Below are 24,548 nucleotides of genomic sequence, written 5' to 3' on the forward strand. Positions count from 1 at the left end.
ATTTGTTTTATATAAATGTAAGGGAAACAGGTCGATTTAGCTCAAAGTGAATCATTTAAGATTTTAAAGGGAATTTGGACAATCACTGTTTTGCGGCTGATCACTGAGTCAGCCAGCGATTTATTGAAATAGCCGTATAACATCAACTCTGCAATGGACATTAAAATCCAAAATATAGTGAAAACACTTAATTAGCACAGTAACAAGATCATCAGTTTAAGACATTTACATAAAAAAAACACAAGATACTTCTCTTTTCAAAATAAATAAGGCATTATTGGATAAATCTAAGTCATATAAACTAATCTATCACATGAACACAGGCATTCACACAAGTTGCAGAAAGAGAGAAAGTAAAGAATGAGTTTAAGAGAATGAAAATGTGAAATCCCAAGTTTACAGCAATATGTGCAATTGCATAGACATGAACAACCATCAGTCACTTAATTAACCCTCACATTGAGTTCCTCAATAAGGTTAAAATTATATTAAATGCACTAGTTCAGCTAGAATCTGGAGGTACTTGCGTTGCCTGTGTAAGGGATTCCCTTCATTGTCTGGTTGCCGAAGGGGGTTTCCCGAGGTTGCTGATTTGCTGGAAGTTCAGTATGGGTTTAATTGATTTGTTTGGAAGCCAGTGGTTGGGCGTCGGCTGAAGATGCAGAGTTGTGGGCTGGTTAAAGTTTTCAGGTGGTCACAGTCACAGACTCGAGGTGAACTCAGAGACATGGAGTTGCAAATCTTAACTCAGAGCACAAAACTCTCAATGGAAAGGAAACTAAACTAAAATAAAAGAATGTTTCTCCTCGTGGTTTGGGAGGAGCAGCTGGCTTGTGAGCCAGGGCACACTCAAAGGGTGCTTAAAACTATGACTAAAAAAAACATGACATAAAAGCAAAATTTGATGGTGTCCTGATTATTTAAACCGGACATTTGGACACATCCCAAATGTTGTCTTGACCAATTAGATTTTGTCTGTGCTCTGGGTGTTGTGATGTTTCTCCTTCCAATACATAAATCACGTTGTCTTATCAGTCACATGGTCCGAATTTTCCCGCTCTTGCAAAGAATAATTTTGGACATGATTTCTGTAACGAGAATGATACATTTGACAAAGTATTGATTGATAGAAACGTTTAAATCATGAATTGTGTCAATCCAAAGAGCTTGTGACTGTTATTACTATCATGGATTTACATGTGATGGCCATGCTATGCATCTCTTTGACCATAAGTCTTGTTTACTTACCCCAAAATCTCCTTTCTGAGTTATGATCAATGTGTTCTTTTGTGTTAATGTTGAAAGCTGTTCTGTGAAAGAGTTGGTTGGTTAGGCTTGCTTCAGACTGGCTGGCGCTAGGATCTGATTTACGAACATCCTGATGTCTTGGGCCTTTCTGTGGAATTCGGCTCCTTAAGTTTCAACCATGTTCTTGATCGAAACTTTATTGTCTGATTCAGTCTGATACCCTACATAAAATAGATTGACTTTATTTATTATGTTTTAGGCTTCATTACAGAATTCATCTCAGCCAGCATCACGGCATGCATTCCTCCCTCACACTGGACAGAGATTCTTCCAACATAGAAAAGCACATTAACTACTAAAAGTATAATCTTGACAAGGTGCCAGGCTACAGAAAAGTATTTTCTGAGGCTCACCTTAGAAGAGAGCTGAAACCCATTTGATTTTAAATGTTTTTTTTGTTGTTGTTGTTTTTTTAACATTGTAATAAATATCCCATGCAGCAAATATTGCTAGTTTATAAACATTATTGATAATAAACAATAAGGAATGTTCTTACACTTGAGTCTTGAATCTATTAAAAAATTTAATGGTTTGCTGGTGTAAAAAAAACAAATAAAACTGTGCTACTTTATCAGAGGATTGACATAAAAAACAAACTCAAGAGCCACAGGTTGAACAAGCCACAGTTTGAGAACCTTTTTTTCCAAATTTGGTAAGAAATCACTGTCTGTGTATTTTAACTTAAAGTTTAAAGTGTTAATAATGCAAATATGATTTATCTTAAATTACACACATATTTCAGTCAGTTTTGTCTTTTAATGCCTTTTTCTTGGAGTTTGTAGCCATTATGGTCAATATATTACAACACCAAAGAGCCAGAATGCATCACAAACAGAAATGAAGACATGGTATATATGTGCTCTTTTAATATTGGGTTGGGTTGTCTTGTTAGAAAACAAAATTATATTTATTTTTGTCTTAATCACAGTATTATAACAAACAAAAACTTAACATTTCTCATACTGCAAGTCAAGAGTAATGTGCATGACAGTCAAATCTGATCTGCATAGGAACTGATTTTAAAGGGGACAATTACAGACCTGCCAACTTGTACGCATTTCGTGTAGCGGCTATGCATTTTGACCTCAAAGTACGCTGGTACGATTTGTCACTCTAAACTATGCAAAAATCTAGTGACGCCCCTGTCCACATGCAGTATTTCAAACAAGCAACAGAAAAAGATGAAGAGTTCAACCAATCATAAAGTTTTTTTTTTGTTTGTTTCTTTTGCATTTAAATAATTTCTGCATTTTTCTTCTCTCCTAGTAGCCTATAGTTTATAGTTTCAGTTCAAAGTGGCTCGCGCTCGCCCCGTTAATAGAAAGGCTGTATGTGAGGCTGACAGAGACGCGCTGTGTGTTTGAGATGTGCTGTTTTCCTTAATGCATAACTTACATTTCACAGTTATATTCTCCATCTGTAAATGTTAAAAAAAAAAAAAAATGGAAATATTGCCATTTTGCTGTCAGAAGTGCATGAGCTTTTACTTTAGCGATTCTCCACTAAACTCGACAGACTTCATTTAGAACGAGCGCCGCCGCGCGCATGCGCGCCAAACAGACAGAGCTCAATGATATGGGAGTGCAATAACTCTGACTAAAGTATTCATTTTGCTGAAATATTTGTAATTGGACAATAAATGTGACATGTATAATTTTAAACCTACAAGTAAGTGCATTTGTATGATAGCACTAACTGTAAATTGTAATGGGGTAATTAAAATAGCCTTTTTACTCAATTAGTCTGTGCTTTTTATTATTTTCATTTTTAGTTTAGTAACTTTAACTACTGCTTTAAACAAAAAAAAAAATATATATATATACACACATATATATATATATATATATATATATTTTTTTTTTTGTAGATTGCAATGTTACAATGTAATGTGATTTTAACCTTTTTTTCTACATAATATATGCCTACATTCTTACATTCACTTTTTTTGTTTAATCCAAATACAAAATACCAAGATATATAGGCTACCGTATAACCCAAATCAGCCAAAAAATGTACCCCCCCCCCCCCCCCCACCCACCTCGATGGTACTCAAAAAAAATTCCAAGGTTGCCAGGTCTGCAATTTCCTTTTTTCTTTTTTTTTTCCCTCGAAATGTCATCCAACGCCAAACTTAAAAGACAGGAACTGGGGTACTTGATTGTTTGTCCTTAAAACATGAACAGCAAGCATTAAGCAAAACACTACAGGCCAAGACCAAGAACATTATAGGCAGAAGTGTGTGTCTGTTTATTTCAACGAGATCTAAGGTTAATGGGACCACTGTCCACTTCAGAGCATACCCAAACAGCCAATACTTGGGGAATTTTGATAAAATGATGATACTGGCTTCCCCTTTGTTATCAGTCTCATTGGGGGAGAGGGAGTGTGGGGAGAGGGGGGAAGGGGCAGTCTTACTGCATCATCCATCTATATACACCAGGTTGTGTGATTTTGTCACCCCCTGCCAAGTGTCTTTTGCTTTAAGCTACTGGAAGATAAAAGGGAAGTTAATCAGAGCACTTGGTCCTGTATTGAAGACATAAAAACTGCATCTTATTACTTATGTCATTGCCTTTACATTTGTCCTTTACAGGAGATTCTGCACTTGAGTGTTTTTCCCTCCCCTTTGCATGATAATTGCTCGTAAATAAAATTAACCACATAACAGACCTATAGCTATTTACAGCTATAGCCATTTGTGATTTTAGTTAGCAAAGAACATGTGAGGGGGAGTTATCATAAAAAAGTGACAATCAAAACAGACACTCATGCTAGTAAAGACAGTTATGAGGTACCCTCCCTCACCCTTCCAAAAATAAATAAAAATGACACCTTTTCCCACCCTAGCCATTCTTCCCACTGTTCATAACATCCATTTCTGTTATTTATTTATTTTTATGTAACTTTTGTTTCTGAATAATAATAATAATAATAATAATAATAATAATAATAATAATAATAATAATAATAATAATAATAATAATAACTTTGTTTGGAACATTATTATTAAATTTATTTTCTAGTTTTTAACTCGCACATGGGCTATTAAAAAAAACACACACACACTGAAAAAGAGAGAAATAAAGAAAGAATGAGAAAGAAAAAGAATAGCATTTTTGAGGTCTAATAGTCTCATATCCAGGTCCAATGCATCTTGTCAACCCCTGAAAGGAAGAAAGAAGTACAGGCAGGAGTGAGTGAAGAAGGGGTGATAAAAGTAACATAAGCAAGGAGGTAGAAATAAAAAGAAGGTAAAGGTTAAGTCCATATCCACAACACACACATAGGAGGAGGAAAACTGGTACAAGTTAAATCTTCAGTCAAATGTATGACTGTCCAAAACAGATTCTATATAAATGTAGATAGACCGTCCACAAAAATAAATGGGCTCTCCATTACTAAACAGAGTCTGAAATACTTGCTTGGATATCTGCCATTCATTTTGAAGCCCAAAGTCAAAGTGCACAATAAGCTACTACGCAATCACTTTAAGAGTCTCCCATTAACTCTCAGGAACATCAGATATAGGTAATATTAACACCTATAATAATTGTTTATAGTGCTTTTTAAGTTATTTTACAATACAGCATGTTTAGTTCTTACTGCTTAGCCAGTAGTGTAAAATATAAAAAGAAATTCCGAAAACAATTCTATTTACAACTTAGTCACTGCTTTAACATAACAGATACATTGTACACTGCAGCAGTCCTACATCTGTGTTATACAAAAGTGCCAGTGTGCAAACAGCAAAGTATTCTATGTAAAGTGGGCATACGTTGTTAAACCTTGTTTAAAATCTTTTTTTATATATATATACACATTATTAAAGATCCTAGTAGCTGCGTTTACATGGACCCTACTAATCCGATCGTAATAGGACTAGAAGCACAATCAGAATAAAAGTGTCACATGTAAACAAGTCAATCGGATTGAATTGGCCAGATACGACTAAAATTTCGATCAGATTGTACGGGGTAGTTTATTCCTTTTGTAATCCAAGTGAGAGGACATGTAAACACTTGATCGGATTGAAAACAGAAACAGTGACGTAGAAATAGTGTAATGACATATGACGCGCAGAACGAGCTGTTCTTCCTGGCGAATAAAGTGTCATAAATGAGTGTCCCGTCAACTCCCCTTTCACTCAGCATCTGTGAAGTGGAGCAGGACAACGTCCCACCAGTCCTTGTTTAAGACTCTAATCAACAGACGACTGGTTTTGGGTGCGGGAAGGGGCACTGTTAAGTGTTTTTTTTTTTTTTTCTTCATTAGCCCAAGCAGCACTGCACAACAGTTCATGTGCTGGTTGTCACCTAATTAGTACCCGAAGTAGATAAATGACTCGTGTGCTTTTTAAAACTGTATGCGACAACAGCAGGAAACTCTGTATATTCATGCAGTGTGCATGTCAAAAGATTAAATCCGATCATAAGCTTGTGACATATAAACGTGCACATCAACCGGATCACTTTATTCAGCATTCATGTAAACACTATGTTCGGATTCATCAATCAGAATGAATTAATTCCGATGGAAGCAAAAAGTGTCCATGTAAACGTACCTACTGATTGCATCAAGGACAAAAATAAATAAAAATAATAATAATAATAATAATACAGTGTTTGTTTTATTGTTTAAAGTAAAAGTAAACATTTGAATAAGTGCTTTGCTGCAAGCACACTGGTGAGGCACAGTTGCTTAGGGCCTAGTTAGCAGGTGAGCATGCGCACACAGCAGTAAGAGCTTCATATACCTGCTGTGTTTTATTTAGCCATGGCTTTGATGGCTACTGCAGCCTCCTCATTCATAGCAGACAGGACAGTGATCTGCAAAGAAATATTAAGAAGTTACTAGGGATGTCCCGATCAGGTTTTTTGTGCCCCCGATCTGATCCGAGTCATTGAATATTGAGTATCTGCCGATACAGAGTCCCGATCAAGTACTTGTATATTCCTATAGGAATGAATGTTTGGTGCACACTTCAAGTGCATTAGAGTTGTCAAAATCAATCCAATGTTTACAGAGTTGTGCAGAAAGTAAAAGTAATATATGTATGACGTATGTATTAGGGGTGCTCTGATCAGGATTTTAGAGGCCGATCACCAATTGCCGATCAAAGAAAGCAGTATCTGCCGATACGATTACCGATACCGATCTTTTCAAAGCCTTCTTTTTATCATGTAGAATTATTTACGGTCATACTCAAATCAGGATTTTTAGACATTTATTCAGGGCCTGAATTTCATTTTTGAAAAGGGGGGGCATGTGCGGTATAGAATCAGCACAGACTCTACATGCTTTCACACAGAAGTCCACTACTGATCCATGGCTGTTTACCACAAACACAACATTTATCTATTATTCTGACTTCAAATCAAATCATAGTTACTGAAAATGCTTTTTTAGTATTGTGATTTTTTTTTACACTGTACAGTAATACAATCTTTCATAGACGTTTAAATGCAATAAATATAAGCAATACATAATTTAATGCTTCTTACTTTTGCATTTACTTCTACATTTATATATTAAGTTGCTCAAGCAAGTGGCAAAACATTAACTAACCTACATTTTTTACGTTATCACAAACATTCTAAATGAAAACTTACCACTGACAGAAACAGTCAGCACTACTGCCTTTTCTTTTGCATTTAAATCTTTATTACAAGCAATCCTGCTGTTAATAAAAAACTTTGTTTTCTTACCTCACAAGAGCCATCTATTATTGCCTTGTTTATCTAAAAGTGTTATTTTCCTTTAAACCTAGCCAAAAAGCCATAGCCTGAATGTGAAACAAAGTAGACTTTAATTACATGCATTTATGGTGTAATTACTACATTTTAGTGTCAATCCATGTTCATATTTACCGCAAACAATGCGTTATCACTTTAATTCAACGCTTGCATCGGAAACGATCTCTGCACTGCTGCAGACGCACCGCTCCTGGAATGCACTGCCGGACCTCAACCGTGTGCAGTGTGAATGCTTTAATCCATTAACATGAGCGTGGAAAAAATATGCACCACATACACACTGCAAACGGAGTAATGTGAACCTGGTGCTGTGTGTGTGCATGAGCACACAGTCTCCAGGAGAGCGCGCGAGTGCTGAATGGTTTAAACACTGGGAGGATTTTTGAAAATGGATTTATTTTATAAATTGTGACGATGCGACACTGCCTCAATTGTGCAAGTGACAATTCCTGTGCCAAGTGCAGCATGCAGCTCGCTTTTAGTGCAGACACATTGTGATTTGAAGCCATTTTGAGAGGGAAAGAGAGCGTGCGCAGTGATTCGTTTGTGAAATTCAGTCTCGCATAAGGTTTTCAAATTACTTTAGAAGTTATTTACTGAAGAAATATGATTATTGAAGAATGAAGAATTATAATTATTTCACCCGCGCCGAACAGACTAAGATGGTGACGATGCATGTCGTGGCAAACCTCTCACGGCAGATGCGTCATCAGCTTGAGATCGTTTTATGAGATCAGCCTTTATAGAGACCGCCGATCAGTCATCCCAAAGTGATTATCGGCCCATCAATCGGAGCACCCATAGTATGTATATATATATATATATATATATATATAATATTTCAGGATACACTCTATGTATATATATATTTACATATATATATATGCACACACTGTATACAGACACTGGCAGATGTACTGTAAACGTTACATTGGTAGACATTGTAAGCAGAATTTGTCGTCACAATTATGAATATGGGACTACTTGATATATGCGTCTTTTATTTTATATGTATATTAAGCAGAGTAATTGCAACATAAAGTGAAGATAAGGTTAGAAAGCATGAAGCTCGCGTTGTTAGAACGCCAGTCTGTTTGTCAAGTCGAAATCAAGGCCCAACCCATAGCACCACGTTATAACAACGACGTCTCCGACGGCAGATAAAAATGTTTTTTCCCATATCATACATGCACATTTGAGCGTTTATGGCATTATTTCACATTAAATCACATCCTTCATAAAATAAAAATGCACTGTATTGCATATTGCTTTTAAATGTTATTACTTATGAATATAAACTGTTAATACAGAAATTCGTTTCTGATATACTGCACAAAGCTGAGATTGTGGCATCTCGTAGTAGCACTTCAGGTGGCCCCGCTAACAGCCAAGGACTTTCTCAAGCTATGGACTTCTTATTTTAAAAACTACATTTCAACAAAATAGCATACCACAGGACTGTCATTTGTATGCATTTATCATAAATTTTGTTAATACAGTAGTGAGTTTCTGAGAGCTTTCATCATATTCTCCCTTCCAGCTGTAAAGTTTTTCAATGGCTTTGACTTGTTTTTCTTTATCCATGGAAAGGACACTGGGAACACGTTAAGCATCAAACTGTGTGTTGCGGCTCCAATCAGCTGCAGCCATGGTGTCTCTCAAAAGAATGTTTTCCTTCAGTAAAGAATAAAACATGGTCATAGAATTAAGTGTATTACTTATGTTATAAACTAATGCTTTAAAGTTGTAGAGCATTTACATTGCATCATTAATAAATGCCCTTTGTAACAAAGAATGTCTATCAAGATTTGTCATTTACCTTCTTAAAGACACATTTGTATAGCTATTACATTATAAGCTATTACAATTATTTTAATTAAAATTTATAACAATATGGTCATGCTTTTTGTGGATTTATAATGCATTAGTTACATTTCTCAACATGTAAAAATTATTACATTTTTAATCTTAAAATGACAGTCCTGTGGTAATAATGTTAATTTGTTGAAAAGTAGTTTTTAAAATAAAAAGTATTATATCAAATTATGTAATTGGCCAGCTGCAGGCGCTGCTAAAGAAAGTACCTGGCTGCTGGAGATGCCGCTGGAAGTGCCGCTGCGAGATGCTGATGCCGCATTTTGTGCCAGCCCTCTCCCAATTTCCTTTGCTTTCACAAAAAAATTGACAAACACTCTCAGATATATGCTCATAGACATGATAAATACCTAGACGCCTCATTGGCCGCTCGACCGCACGTCAACGTTGCCGCCATATTGGTGAAGGGCACTCTCCATAGCTCTCACATCGGGACAGAAGAAAACATACCTGACTCCTCGGCAGCTTGGGAATCTACAAACGGTCGGTCGTACAATAATAAAAACAGATCTCGAGGTATTATCTTTCACAGGTAAGACTGAATAGTTGTTTCTGGATGTTTTTTGATCATTTTTAGCATTATGTTGACAGCTTAATTAGCCACCAGTGTCAGACTATTAACAGGGCAAGGAAAGCTGAAGAAAGCCTGTTCTCTGCATTTCAAAGAGGCTATACCTCCACAGCCCAAGGTTGCATTTGTTGTAGAGGTCAACCGATAGTGGATTTTGCCGATACTGATAGCTAGGTTGGACCACACTGGCCGATACCGAATAATTAACCGATAGTTTTTAAAATGCATACTGCATTAAAACTAAAATAGTGCTTTATAAAAAAAAATAAATAAAAAAAAAAAACGTACTGAATCATACTACTAGTAGTAATAATAATAAAACTAATAATAATAGTAATAGTAAATGTTGATATTACCACAAAATCAGTTTTATATTTTTCTAAATTCTGTTATTTCTGTTTTAATTTTTCTCCACTCCATTTTAATAGTTAAAGTTTATTAATCAAAAAGCAAGTCTAATTAATTAAAACCTTGAAACGTATACATTTTCACATTAATTTAATAAAATTTTAACAAAAATTACATGTTTAGGGCCCTATGAAATGTTTTATTTTTTCTAACAATATTTTTTTATTGTTACCAAATTCTATGTTTTAGCATGTCTAATTATATGAATGCATAAAACAACTTAATTTATTAATTTTTTTCTTAAAGAAGCCTTATGATTTTTTTCCCTCAAAAATTCAGGGTAACACTTTATAATAACATTCAGTTATAAGTCATTTATAAATTATTAGTTAATGATGAACTAATAATTTACAAAACATGACTATACATTCATAAATGATGAGGTAATATGTGATAAGTTAACATTTAAGAAATGTTTTATTAATTCAGTTGTAAGTCACTTATAAGTTATTAGTTAATGATGAACGAATCATTTACAAAACATGACTATATGTTGTATAAATGATTAATGAGTGGTTTGCTAACGATTTACAAATGTATTGTAAGTTATCTTACAAAAAGTTCAAATCATGAAATAAATCAAACTGATCATTAGTAGATGGTTTATAAGCTATTAGTTGATACATTATTTATCACTTATAAATCACTGAAGTATTTCTGTCAAAATTGTTTTGTATAATTATCTCAATAAACAATTGTTAATCATGAACAAATGATGAACAAACCATTAGTAAATTATCAGTATATGATTTATTGGTGAATTTGTTAGCTGGTCCGTGTTCAAAACCACAAACATGCAGGTATGCTAACACACTGTTTTTAAGAAGAGTAATTCATTTGTTTTGAAGTGGATAAACATTTATAAATGCCTTAGTCAGGTGATTCCAGCGGCTTGTGTTAAATCCTTTTCACTCATCAGCACAGACTAGTGTTCTGTGTGGAGTGTGTGGATCTAGTGATGAAGTGACCCCTCCTCTCAACCGCTTTCTTTTACCTTCCACTGAAGCTCACATCAGGTGCACAGAGTTAAAGACTCCATGTGTGTCAGAGAAGACAGCTGTCTGTACCCTCACCAGTCAGTACTTAGTACACACTACAAAGTGTTCAACACCTGTTATAGATGATGTGTAAACGCATGAACAAATAATTTACAAAGCTTTCTGAATTTACAAAGCTTTCTGAATGTATAAAAAATATCATTTTAAGCTCCCTACTCCACCCTATAATCTTAAACATAACCATTTTGACAATAAACAAAGTGTAACAGGCAGATAAATGCACGTCAGTCACAATAATTTATTTAAAACATTACAAAAATCAGTATAAAACACAGATAAAACGACGCGTGTGCTACATTACCAGTGTTCTGACAGCAAAAAACACAATTTTGTGTGAGTTACAGAATGAAATTAAAGTGTTTAATCGCTACAAACATTCTCCTGAAATGCATTTCCATCCTTCAAAGCGTCGCGTTGCATCTCACTCAACATAATTTTGGCATGTCGCAAACAATCTATGGTGGTCGCAAATCACAAGTGACAGCCAATAAGGAGCGAGGTATGACGTCACTGCCGCAAACCAGTGTCGTTGTGTAGAAGCGCTACATTTATGGCGCGTTTTCATGTTGTGGTGAGCAGCTGTCCCATGGGAAATAAAATAAAAAATACACAATTAAGTGCTGATTAAATGGTGGCAGAGTGTTAATTTATTTATTTAAAAAAAATAAGTTCAAGCTTGGGTAAAGTGATGGAATGAGATATATCATGTAACAGGAAGATCTGCAAATGATATGTAATACATTTAGAAGTGATGAATAGTTTACACTTTAGATTAGGGGATGCAGAAAGTGTTATAAATGACTTGTGTACATATACAAATAATTTGTAACAGGTAAGAAAGGTCTACAAATGATATGTAACACATTTACAAGTGATGAATAGTTTACACTTTAGATTAGGGGATTCAGAAAGCTTTGTAAATGATTTATTCATGCGTTTACACATCATCTATAATAGGTGTTGAACACTTTGTAGTGTGTACTAAGTACTGACTGGTGAGGGGTATAGACAGCTGTCTTCTCTGACACACATGGAGTCTTTAACTCTGTGCACCTGATGTGAGCTTCAGTGGAAGGTAAAAGCGGTTGAGAGGGTCAATTCATCACTAGATCCACACACTCCACACAGAACACTAGTCTGTGCTGATGAGTGAAAGGATTTAACACAAGCCGCTGGAATCACCTGACTAAGGCATTTATAAATGTTTATCCACTTCAAAACAAATGAATTACTCTTCTTAAAAACAGTGCGTTAGCATACCTGCATGTTTGTAGTTTTGAACACGGACCAGCTAACAAATTCACCAATAAATCATATACTGATCATTTACTAATGGTTTGTTCATCATTTGTTCATGATTAACAATTGTTTATTGAGATAATTATACAAAACAATTTTGACAGAAATACTTCAGTGATTTATAAGTGATAAATAATGTATCAACTAATAGCTTATAAACCATCTACTAATGATCAGTTTGATTTATTTCATGATTTGAACTTTTTGTAAGATAACTTACAATACATTTGTAAATCGTTAGCAAACCACTCATTAATCATTTATAAACATATAGTCATGTTTTGTAAATGATTCGTTCATCATTAACTAATAACTTATAAGTGACTTACAACTGAATTAATAAAACATTATTAAAATGTTAACTTATCACATATTAATCATTTATGAATGCATAGTCATGGTTTGTAAATAATTAGTTCATCATTAACTAATAATTTATAAATGACTTATAACTGAACGTTATTATAAAGTGTTACCAAATTCAGTGTTGTGTATTAAAATATTTCTGGTAATCAAATCAAGGCATGAAACATTAATTTCATCTTTTAATTATTGAAAATTAAGCAAACTTTTTTTTTGGCAAACAATGGGGATTTACTATTAAAATTAAAACATGGAAGAAATGCTGTGCTCCTTAAAAAATAAAGTTTGTTTCATTTTAGTAGTAGTAGTAGGCTATGTACATTCTACTGAAAAATTGATCAGACTTTTATTTGATGGGTTGCCGTGAATACCTTTACAGTTGTGTATGTGATATGAGGCTAGTTTTACTCAAATTAAACGGTCAGAAGCTCATGAAAGCTCTCTCAGAGCAGTTCTGGAGATGTTGTTCATGTGTTTACGTCCTCATTTAGAGAGACGTCAGAAGCTGAAATCACCACGAGCGTCACACGTGCTTCAGTAGAAATGAAACCTCGCATCTGTGCCATTCATTAGAGTCACGCAGAACATGCAGGATTCATATTTAAATCGACTTTTAAGGCTTAATAGTTACAGATACTAGTCCATATCACGATTTGATTTAAGTGTAATGACCTACTTTTGATTAATTAATTCAAAATTTGACCAAACCAGTGACATTCTGCGTTAAACTGTGAATTCTGTTTTTATGACTGGATTCCATCTGCGTTTTCCTCATCACGGAAATCACAAGGCACTACAATTATACCAGCACAATGTATACTCTCACACTTTAACTGCTTCTATTATTGAACACTTGATGATTATCAAATGAAAATAAAAGCAGCGCTAGGTCTAGGAGAACTCACCGGTATCACACACACTCTGGACGCGTCGTGTTCAGCTCAAGCAGCAGTCTAAAACAGTTTATTTATTCACCAAATGGACACAAGTTTACTTCAAGAATGAACAATGAGGTATATATAAGTTTGAAGTTCAGTGTTTAAAAAAAATGGAGCAAACCGGTGACCTCTAATTTTTGTTGTACTAGTTAGAAGCCAGAATAGCCCTGAATGAATGGCCAGAATGACCCTGGTCATATTCAAACCACTCTCTCTCTCTCTCTTTCCCCCTCTCCCCGGAATAGACTTCCAGGAGCATTTTTACCTTTGTACGGGTAATTTTTATAACACAATATCATTTAATATAATTATCTTATTAAATGTTTCTGTCATTTTTGTCAAATATTTAAATATAACCAGTTTCTGGTTATTACAGGTTGTTTAATGCTGATCATGTACTGTATGTGTATTTACACAAAAACTGCATGATGTAGCCTAGAAATGAAATACACAGGAGCTCATTAGAGAGTCAATCTGCAAAACCATGATTTTTTAATCATGAAATCATCATAGAAATGTTTTTTTAAGGGGGAAGCATCTCATATTCTGGTCCGTGTTAAACAAAACTATACTTTGACATTTTTTTGTACAATGTAAACTGCACACACTCACACCCCAAACATTCCTATGTAGTAGCATATATGGAAAAATAGTTTCAAAATTTGTGTGTAATTTGCATTGTAGAGCAAAAGGTCAAGCATTGTCATACATACATACACATATATATATTTATATATATACATTTAATGTGTGTGTGTGTGTGTGTGTGTGTGTAAATATTATATATATATTTTTTTTTTTTTTATATTTTTGGTTATTTTTGATTTATTGGGAATTATTGGCCACAATTTTTTGTGTTGTGTCATTAGTTGTGTCTTACTTTGGTTAATAATTATTAAACAAATACTATTATAAAACTGTACATTTCACGATTATTTATTTTACTTTATAAATTTATTCTTCATTATTATCTATTCTGTATTATTCCACTCTTGATATTACATAATCTTCTTGCTATTATTCATCTATTGTTATTCATTTATTTATTATGGTATTATACATATTATACATATAATTTGTGCTTTTATAAATCTATTTTATTATAATTATATATAAATCTATTATAACTTGTTATTGTACTGTTGTACTCACTTTTTATATTATTCACTTTACTACAAGTTGCACTACTGTACATATACTTTTTAATATTACATATCACTTTTACTATATTTTTACTGTGCACTGTATCAGTGCATAATACTTTACCACTGTAATTTTTACTGGATCCATAAAGGCTTATCAGTTGCATTTGTTTGTTGGGGAGTTTATCTGTAGGCTATAGAGTGCTATCAAAATAAAAAGCAGACTACAAATGTGTTACTTTTTGATTTGTATTCACTGGTTGTATTCAATTTTCTCAATGATGGTAAATTATTAGTGTTTACAGATGTATCATTTTGATTTTTTCTAGTATTTCAAAGGGAATGAGCTGTGTTCTGACCTGAAGCACAAGAAAAGCTAAAATGTTGGGGTTGAAGACAGAGAAAGCAATGAAACAACTTAATTTAATTTAATCTACATTCAAATTACATTACATGTATATGTCGCAGTTAAATACAATAACATTAGAATTATAAACCGAAAAAATCAACAAAATCAACAAGTGAGACAAGTATGAGCTTTCAAAATTTCTTACGAAAATTTATCATTTTCCAAACCTAACTAAATAACTGGAGGCAGAGATAACTGCATGTAGATCACAAACCTCTGAAATCGGTTGATAAATGTTTTTATCCAGAGAAAACTGCAGGGCCCCCGTTTACTTCCATATATATTTTTAAAGCAGTCATGCCCTCAAAAACATGGCGGACGTGTTAAAGTATCGCATCAACGGCTCAAAGTTGCCAATGAGTCTAGGTATTTATTATGTCTATGTTCAGTATATGCTGTTCTCACCCAAAGGGTGTGTGCGTGCACTTAAAACATGTCTATTGCAATCGCAAATCTCTCCTCCCACTCAAAGTGTGTGCGCTCGCTGTCTCCTGTGCACTCGCAAATCTCTCTGTGCTCTTACACTAGAAATTAATTATTTTCGCACCTGGAATAAACGTTGTCAAAAAAATCAGACTTCCACGACTGTCCGATGAAAATGCTACGTGAAATCTAATTGGCTGAGAGGGAATTGCACCTGGCATTCTTTTGAAAAACAAAAATGGATCTTTAATTTTGTTACAATTTAATATTTAGTCATTAATCAAAAGTATAATAGAAATGGTTAGGAATTGTGTGCTTGGATGATTTGTACATATAAATAACCTATTTTGGCTAACTGGTTGAACAAAAAAAAAAATATATATATATATATATATATATATATATATATATATATATATATATAAATTACGGCCTATGCTCTCAATGTCAAATGCAGAAATGTTAATCCATGCGTTTATGACCTCAAGGTTAGACTATTGTAATGCTCTATTGGGTGGTTGTTCTGCACGCTTAGTAAACAAACTCCAGTTAGTCCAAAATGCAGCAGCTAGAATTCTTACTAGAACTAGGAAGTATGATCATATTAGCCCGGTCCTGTCAACACTGCACTGGCTCCCTATCAAACATCGTATAGATTTTAAATTCTTGCTTATTACTTATAAAGCCCTGAATGGTTTAGCACCTCAGTATTTGAACGAGCTCTTGTTACATTATAGTCCTCCACGTCCGCTCCGTTCTCAAAACTCTGGCAATTTGATAATACCTAGAATATCAAAAGTCAACTGCGGGCGGCAGATCCTTCTCCTATTTACCGCCCAAACTCTGGAATAACCTACCTAACATTGTTCGGGAGGCAGACACACTCTTGCAGTTTAAATCTAGATTAAAGACCCATCTCTTTAACCTGGCTTACACATAACATACTAATACACTTCTAATATCCAAATCCGTTAAAGGATTTTTAGGCTGCATTAATTAGGTAAACCGGAACCGGGAACACTTCCCATAACACCCAATGTACTTGGTACATCACTAGAAGAATGGCATCTACGCTCATATTAGTCTGTTTCTCTCTTATTCCGAGGTCACCGTAGCCACCAGATCCAGTCTGTATCCAAGTCAGAGGGTCACTGCAGTCACCCGGATCCAGTATGTATCCAGCCCAGATGGTGGATCAGCACCTAGAAAGGACCTCTACAGCCCTGAAAGACAGCGGAGACCAGGACTAGAGCCCCAGATACAGATCCCCTGTAAAGACCTTGTCTCAGACGACCCCCGGGACAAGACCACAGGAAACAGATGATTCTTCTGCACAATCTGACTTTGCTGCAGCCTGGAATTGAACTGCTGGTTTCGTCTGGTCAGAGGAGAACTGGCCCCCCAACTGAGCCTGGTTTCTCCAAAGGTTTTTTTCTCCATTCTGTCAACAATGGAGTTTTGGTTCCTTGCCGCTGTCGCCTCTGGCTTGCTTAGTTGGGGACACTTCATTTACAGCGATATCGTTGACTTGATTGCAAATTATTGCACAGATACTATTTAAACTGAACTGAGCTGCATGATGACATCACTGAATTCAATGATGAACTGCCTTTACTGTCATTTTGCATTATTGACAATGTTTTCCTTATTAACCCTCTGGAGTCGATTAACACGTATACGCGTTTTGGGGTATTTTCTCCTGATAACCCCGAAAAGAACTTAAATTACACTTTCAGTTTTGATCGTACAGAGAAGAGCAATACATCAATCGAATCTGTAAAGGGTCTACTTTTTTTTGTATACAGACATAATAACAACAAACTTTGTGCACTTATAAAATAAAGATAACAAACAAGGAGTGCTGTCTGCAGCCTTTGTCTGCGCTGATCTTCAGTTACAAATGCGTCATTAAAATGAACTGTAACTCAGTGAATACTCAACGAAGAGACATGAGAGAGATATCTATAGAAAGCCTGACATGTCTACTTTTAAACTAAACGAGTGCTGCTGAAAACAAATATTCTGTGATAAAGTAATCCATATGAAAACAACGCGATGTCCGTTTTTCACGTCTCCCTTCATTATCTTCTAATGCGACCACGCCCCCGCGCTGAGCGCGCCTTTGAGATTCAAATGTTTCACTGAAGCACGCGGCTTTTGAATACGCCCACACAACAGAAGACAACACAGCGAGACTGTTCTTCAAGTTTTTTTTATTTTACTGTTTGCTTCGCGATGAGAGGAATAAGACATAATTCACCCCAAAAAGATGTGATGTGGTTGAGGATTTGAGATTTGGATTTCCTCAGAAAAAAAAGAATGAAGCACTTTATTCAGCAGAGATCATAAACATGAGTAAGTCTCTTTTTATTTATTTATATACGTGTACTAGTTTTCACATAACATGTAAACATTTTACTAGTTAGACTTTTTCCAAAGACTTTTTCCAAACTATAATTCCTGACTAAATGTATAATCAAGTGAAATATTATGAAGTTTCAATAACAATATACACTACTATACCATTCAAAAGCTTGATGTATATAATATAAATGTAACTGTAACAAATGTAACAATCATTGCTGTTCTTTCAATTTATCCCCCCTAAAAAACCTAAAAAAAAATATTCTCAGCTCTTTTCAACATTAATAATAATAATAATAATAATAATGATAATAATAACAATAAATGTTTTTTCTTGTAGAAAATAAGATTGTTAAAAGGATTTCTGAAGGATTGTGTGACTGGAGTAATGATGCAAAAAATTCAGTTTGAAAGTCAGCTTTGATTGTTCCTAATAAACTGTTTAACTGCACTCACAAGTGAATATTAAATTATGTTGTGGGATAATTAAATATATTCTAAATAAACTACAAACATAAAATTATATACATTTATTTTGTCCTCACATTCTTTCTTGTAACTCATCCCTCTCAGTGACACAGCTGACTGAATGGCTCATTATGCAGCTCATTATGCAGGCCTTTGTCTTCTCAGGTGTGAATTCATGATAGTTGACGACCTACTCGCATATGACTTTTACCAACAAAAAGTGTCTTAGAAAATTTAAATCAATATATTGTTTTCTGTAAGTGAGTAAACAAGATGATTTTCACATCATTTAGAAAAAAAAAATTCTAGTCTAAATGCTCCAGTTCTCAAAATTCCTGGGAACCAATTTTCTCTATGTGTTTTATTGCCTTATTCAAGTGATTTAACATTTTTAGTTTTTCACTAACCACGCATAACATTTTTTTTTCTCAAAAACACAATCATGTACATACATGCTGCTCACATATTATTATAGCCTAGTTTGTGCTGATTACAGTGAGATTAGACTTTAGCCATTTAGATATTTATAAGAAACTGAAAAAAGCACAAATGTCAGGGCATGACAAAACTTCTCCAGGCCCCAAAAATACCCTTAGACTCCAGAGGGTTAATGTTGTTCAGTTGCTTTGACGCAATCTTTTTTGTTTAAAGCGCTATATTAATAAAGATGACTTGACTTGGTTGGTTAAACCTCTCTAGGAACGTAACGATTCACCACGAGCCAGTTGAAAATCTATACAAATATGTGATGATTCAAATAGATTAAGATGTTAAACAAATTGCAATATAGTTGGGGGTAGGAATTTATATGAATGTATCTCTGAGGGGAACTGACTGTCTTTAAGTGAGTGAGTGAAGTTACGTGTGGCCAAGTATGGTGACCCATACTCGGAATTTGTGCTCTGCATTTAACCCATCCAAGTGCACGAACACAGTAGTAAACACACACACTGTGAACACATACCTGGAGCAGTAAAAGTTTAGATGATAGTTTAGATGATATAGATAGTTTAGATTATATTTTCTTTTCATCTCATCTCTGTATAACGCATATAAAAGCAGCTTTCATAGGCACTGCCCTGCTTTGTTTACAGCCAAGAAAACACTGTATTATTGCTGTTCCATAAGTGCCACTTGCTGTCAGAGAGTGAAATTGCATCTCATTCAGCCTGTCTGCTGTCTTTGTTTCGTGCAAATGTTTTATGTGGTATAGTTTTACAAAACTAAAAGTCAGAACATTCTGTTTTTGTTTTAAAATGTCAAATTATACAATCTAATTTAGATTTAAAAAATGCTAATGCTGCATGTATTCAGCATCTTTGTTTGAATTGTAATTAAAATGCAGTGGTTGCCTCTAATTTTGAATGGAAAGCCTTTGTTTATATGAAGAGTTTTTTTGTCTTATTTATTTGATAAGATTTGGGGTTTGTTTTAAAATTTCAATTTCGTTTTGTTATTTGACATATTTCTGTTACACAAAGAAACGTGAAGCATTTTGTCCAAGAAATTATAAAAGGACACCTTTCCATTTATAATTTGTCTTAAATTCAATATTAAAAAAAAAAAAAAAAAGGTGAGAAAATCGAATCATGAAATCAGTATCGTGAACTGAATTGAATTGTGAGTTGAGTGAATCGTTACATCCCTAAACCCAAGGGATTTATCTTAACAAACAAAAAAAGATTCTTAAAGTTCATGTGGTCGTATATATATGTATATACACAAATATCTTCTGATTTAAGACAGAACTATTTAGATCAGGGTTAGATGCACTATTCCCTAAATAATAAAAATGTGGAGACCAAATATACCACCATAACGAATATCTCATTTTTGTCATAACATCATTATATTCTATGGGTTTAATGAATTTGCAGACAATGTAGTTATCTGTAACTGTCATATATTCACTGTCATTCACAGGAGAGGGCCATTGAATGTGTACCTAACATGAAGTGGGTTTTCCAAACAGCGATTCTATCACAGCATTAATTGAGTTATAGCTTGTGCATCATTTAGACCAGGGCTTGGCAAGTAAGTTTGGCATCAGGATTGGCATTTTTCGCCAGAACATAGTCAAAGAATAAAAAAATAAATAATAATTGATGAAAACTGCAACTAGAATTGCCTGTGACAGACTGTTATGGTGTCATTTGTAACTGGTAGTGAGCTGTCTGTGTTAAATCCTGTAGGAGGACAATCAGTAACAAAAAGCCAAATTTGTTTGGCAGTGTCCAGCAGAGTAGCCTATGAGAGCAGAATGAAGCGTCAACAATTTCCCCTCGGTGCTCCGAGCATTTAATAATAACTCCGCTCCTGCTCCACTCCTCACTCACTGAAATCAGAAACACCGCTCCGTCTTCACCCTTCACTCCACGGCTAAAGTATTTCAGTTTGTTTGAAATATCACAGTTCAATTCATAACACTAAAAAATAAGACAAAAAAATAACGGGAGAGTTTAAACGTGGCTTATTGGAACACTAGTGTGCAAACTTTTTTCCTACCACATGACAAGCTAATAACATGTTTTTCTGCATTAAAGGGTATAATTGCTGCTTTCTGCTGTGAAAATTTTGTTTGTGATGAAAATAACATCTTTGTCAGTTATTTTTACCTAGGGGTCAATTTTTTTTTTAAAGATTTATTTTTTTTATTTATAATATTTAGATGTAGTATAAATGTGAGGTTGCATTTTTTTTTTATTTTTGTTTGAATGCATTTTTTTTTACCCATGCATTTCTTAGGCTTTCAGCTGAAAAGTATTCAGTAGGCTATCTAGAAGGAACAAACAAATTCCTTGAGAACTATAACTTCCCACTCATGTCATCAACATCATCATAGCCTTCACATTTTTTCTTGAGTGATCCATCTCTATCAAACTAGCTAAATATGTTCAACATGTGAATTCTTTGCTAGATATGCTGTTATAGGACGGCCAGTTGGCATGAATTGCACTCGTGATGGAGCGGTGGTGGAGCACTCTTGGAGCGAGTGAAAACCACAATGCTACGACTTTTAAAAAATTCCACTCCTCGCTACATTCAATATCACACCGCTCCACTCCACGCTCCACTCCGCTCACATACTCTGATTGTGAGTAACTGCTGCTGTCATGACATATCTATTTCAGAACTAGACACTATCAAAATAATCTGCCTGAGGCCGCGGGCCAGATATTATTGCTGGTAGGCCAATTTTGGCCTGCAGGCCACCTGTTGCTGACCACTGTGGACCACCGACCACTTTTATATGCAGTGTGTCTAAAAAGCCATATAGGCTATAATATGTTATTTTTAGATAAATTGCTCAGAGGGGTTTGAACAACCAGTTAAGACAGACTAGGTTATTTATTTGTACAAATCATCCAAGCACCCCAATCCCAGCCATTTCTAATATACATTTGATTAATATTGCTAAATATTATTCAACTGTAATGAAATGAAAGATCCATCTTTGATTGTCAAAAGAATTCTAGGTGCAGTTCTCTATCAGCCAATTAGATTTCACGCAGCATTTTCATCGGTCAGTCACAGAAGTCTGATTGGTTGATAACTTTTGACAACGTTTAGTCCAGGTGCAAAAAAAAATTAATCTCTAGTTCAAGTGCACGGAGAGATTTGCGAGTGCACAGGTCACAGTTTGAGCACACACTAGTGCACACTTTGAGCGAGAGGAGAGATTTGCGATTGCAACGAACATGTTTTAAGTGCGTGCACACACTCACTCACATTCGTGCTACAACAGTGAGCTCTCGCATTTGTCAGTAAAATAAGGCCATAAGCTCTTTTTCTTTTAATGGCGGCTGGCAAAACCACTTTAAGGCACATACTGCCTCCTGCTGCACAACACCGGCTTGACAGCTGACATAAAATAAGGATCTGGCTGAGGAGAGCCAATACCATCAGTTAAAAAATTGCTTGATCTACCCCAACCCCAATCGGCTCGGGACATCCCTATTAGTTACACTACTAACACTATTAATGTTTGTATGCTCACTGACATTTGAATGGTGGATGATTTAACGACACTTACCAGGATTTCCTCACCAGCATCAAACTTGCTTTCTATCTCTTTGCCCAGGTCTCCTTCTGGCATTTTTAGGTCTTCTCTGACCTCACCGCTGTCCTGGAGCAAAGACAGGTAGCCATCCTGTATGCCAATAAGCTGAAAAGTGGAAAAACAGAAGTTTGTAAAACAATGTATGATATACTAACAGTACAATTGTGTGTAATATTCCCCATTACATACCTGGTAGTCCATTCTTTTGATGTTAGGGACGTCCATATTGTGGGTTGAGGGACAGATATCCTCATACTTTTTGCCAGAGAAGATGTCAATGCCCACCATGTGAACCTTTGAACAAAATAAAGTGAAGCATGGTGTATACGCTGTCTATTCAAAATCAGCTCACTGCATTTCATCCACTTCATGCTTCACATTGTGTGAATAAATGGCCTCCCTTTCACATGCACATACAGCTAATTTATAAAACCTTGTATAAAGGGACTTCTGGAACTCCCTTTTTTTGCAAAACAAACATTCATCTGTACATAATCCATGTAACTGGGCAGTTAACCGTTATCAATACTATGACTGCTAAATAAAATGTGTTTTGCTCTGATATACTCATCTAACAGATTTATACATCTATTAGCTAAAAAATCAATGTTACTGAATTCAAAATAAATGAAAATGATGTGCCCTAGTCCAGCTTAGTTGTCAACAACTACAGTGGCGCTTGTGGGGAAATTTTCTAAATAAGGCACCTCATACAAACATTTTAGCATACATCCCGGTATGATTTATCACTTTATAATGAAAGGAGTAGTAGTAAGACTTTAGACATTTTAAATAAAAAAAAATAATTGTTGTTTTACCAGTGTAGATTTTGGGTGTTTTTCACAAAGAGATATTTTTTGTGAGATTTTTTTAAGATATAAAATATATATATATAAAATATAAAAATATTATTTTTCAATTTTTATATACAGTGCAACAGCAAAAAAACTGGGGAAAATATTTTACATTTGTTAAGAGAGCATTTTCTATACATACAGTATATAAATAACTACAAGTCAAGCAGCAATACCAAACACGACTACACGGAGACGCCAACAGACCACTAGACCAGTCGCCTTAACCTGACTGTATATAAATATATACAGATCCATTCCAAATGATTTTTTAAACAGATCAAAACACAAGTTTGGTGAATATGGGTGATCTTTAGGCAGCTTGACGACATCAGTGAACAGTTCCTCTGTCAGAGTGAGTGTTCATACCCATAGGTATATAAACGCTATTGACCATCGCAAACTCCTATAATAACACGTTTCTTCAGCGACTGTCCATGCGACCATACTGAAATGTGCTTGTGCAAAAAGCTATAGGAGAGCACACAGACACAGTCTGTTTGTTTGCACATTAATAATAAAGTGCATCTAATAATTTACGACTCCTGTATGACACTGTAATCGTTTTAACCTCCATTACAATCATCATCCATCTAAACTGAACTGGTTTGCTTTATTCAGGCCAGACTAGTCCTGACTTCATATTTCTTATTTATAGTTTGTTCCCACCAATCACTGCTAAAGTTAAGGTTACTTATGTTTATGAAAGCACATTAGTGCTAGCCCTCCCAGAACTCATAGAGATTGCATTGCAGTACCTGCAGTTCAAATGTTTGTATGGAAGTCTATGAGAACAGTCTGGGAGATTCTCGGCCAGAGTAAAAATGCCCCAAAAAGAGGCGATACTCCACAGAACCTGACTTGATGCTGATTTGACTATATATCCAGAGGCAGAACAAGCAGTCTAGAATAGTGACAGCTGTCATAGAAAAAAAAATACCTCCCTTTTGCACATTGGTAGTGCATTACGCAATCACCCTAATGAAGAAACCGCCCGTGAACTATAATATTTTTCTACTTTGTCACAGACCATCACTGACAGGGCTCTAGACTAACTTTTTTGCACTGGCAACATAAAAGTTAGGTGCACCCAAATTTCAAACACATTGCATTTAACACCGCAGGTTACAAGTTCACTTTCTTAAAAAAAAATCACTGTCCATATAGGCAATATTGACTTGTAAATGATTAACTAACAATCTGGTCAACATAATGTTCTTTTATTTGAAGCACATTCTAGAAGAAAGGTAACTTA

The 24,548-nt window shown here is 34.9% G+C and overlaps 1 protein-coding gene across 2 annotated transcripts; it reads right to left on the reverse strand.

Annotated features, from left to right (window-relative positions):
- Nucleotides 1–618: 618 nt before the first annotated feature.
- On the reverse strand, nt 619–22,758 carry LOC109104388 (eukaryotic translation initiation factor 5A-1-like). 2 transcript variants are annotated; one of them, XM_042760885.1, is made up of 4 exons: nt 22,629–22,758; nt 22,413–22,544; nt 6,062–6,134; nt 619–1,469 (listed from the first exon to the last, which is right to left on the reverse strand). In XM_042760885.1, exons 1-3 carry the CDS (start codon nt 22,725–22,727, stop codon nt 6,072–6,074), a joined length of 294 nt encoding a protein of 97 aa, XP_042616819.1. In that variant the 5' UTR covers nt 22,728–22,758; the 3' UTR covers nt 619–1,469; nt 6,062–6,071. The 2 variants fall into 2 exon arrangements, with proteins under 2 accessions (XP_042616819.1, XP_042616818.1); XM_042760884.1 differs by lacking the exon at nt 6,062–6,134.
- Between the last annotated feature and the right edge of the window lie 1,790 nt (nt 22,759–24,548).

Source organism: Cyprinus carpio, chromosome A7 (assembly GCF_018340385.1).
Source record: "Cyprinus carpio isolate SPL01 chromosome A7, ASM1834038v1, whole genome shotgun sequence".
Classification (NCBI taxonomy): domain Eukaryota; kingdom Metazoa; phylum Chordata; class Actinopteri; order Cypriniformes; family Cyprinidae; genus Cyprinus; species Cyprinus carpio.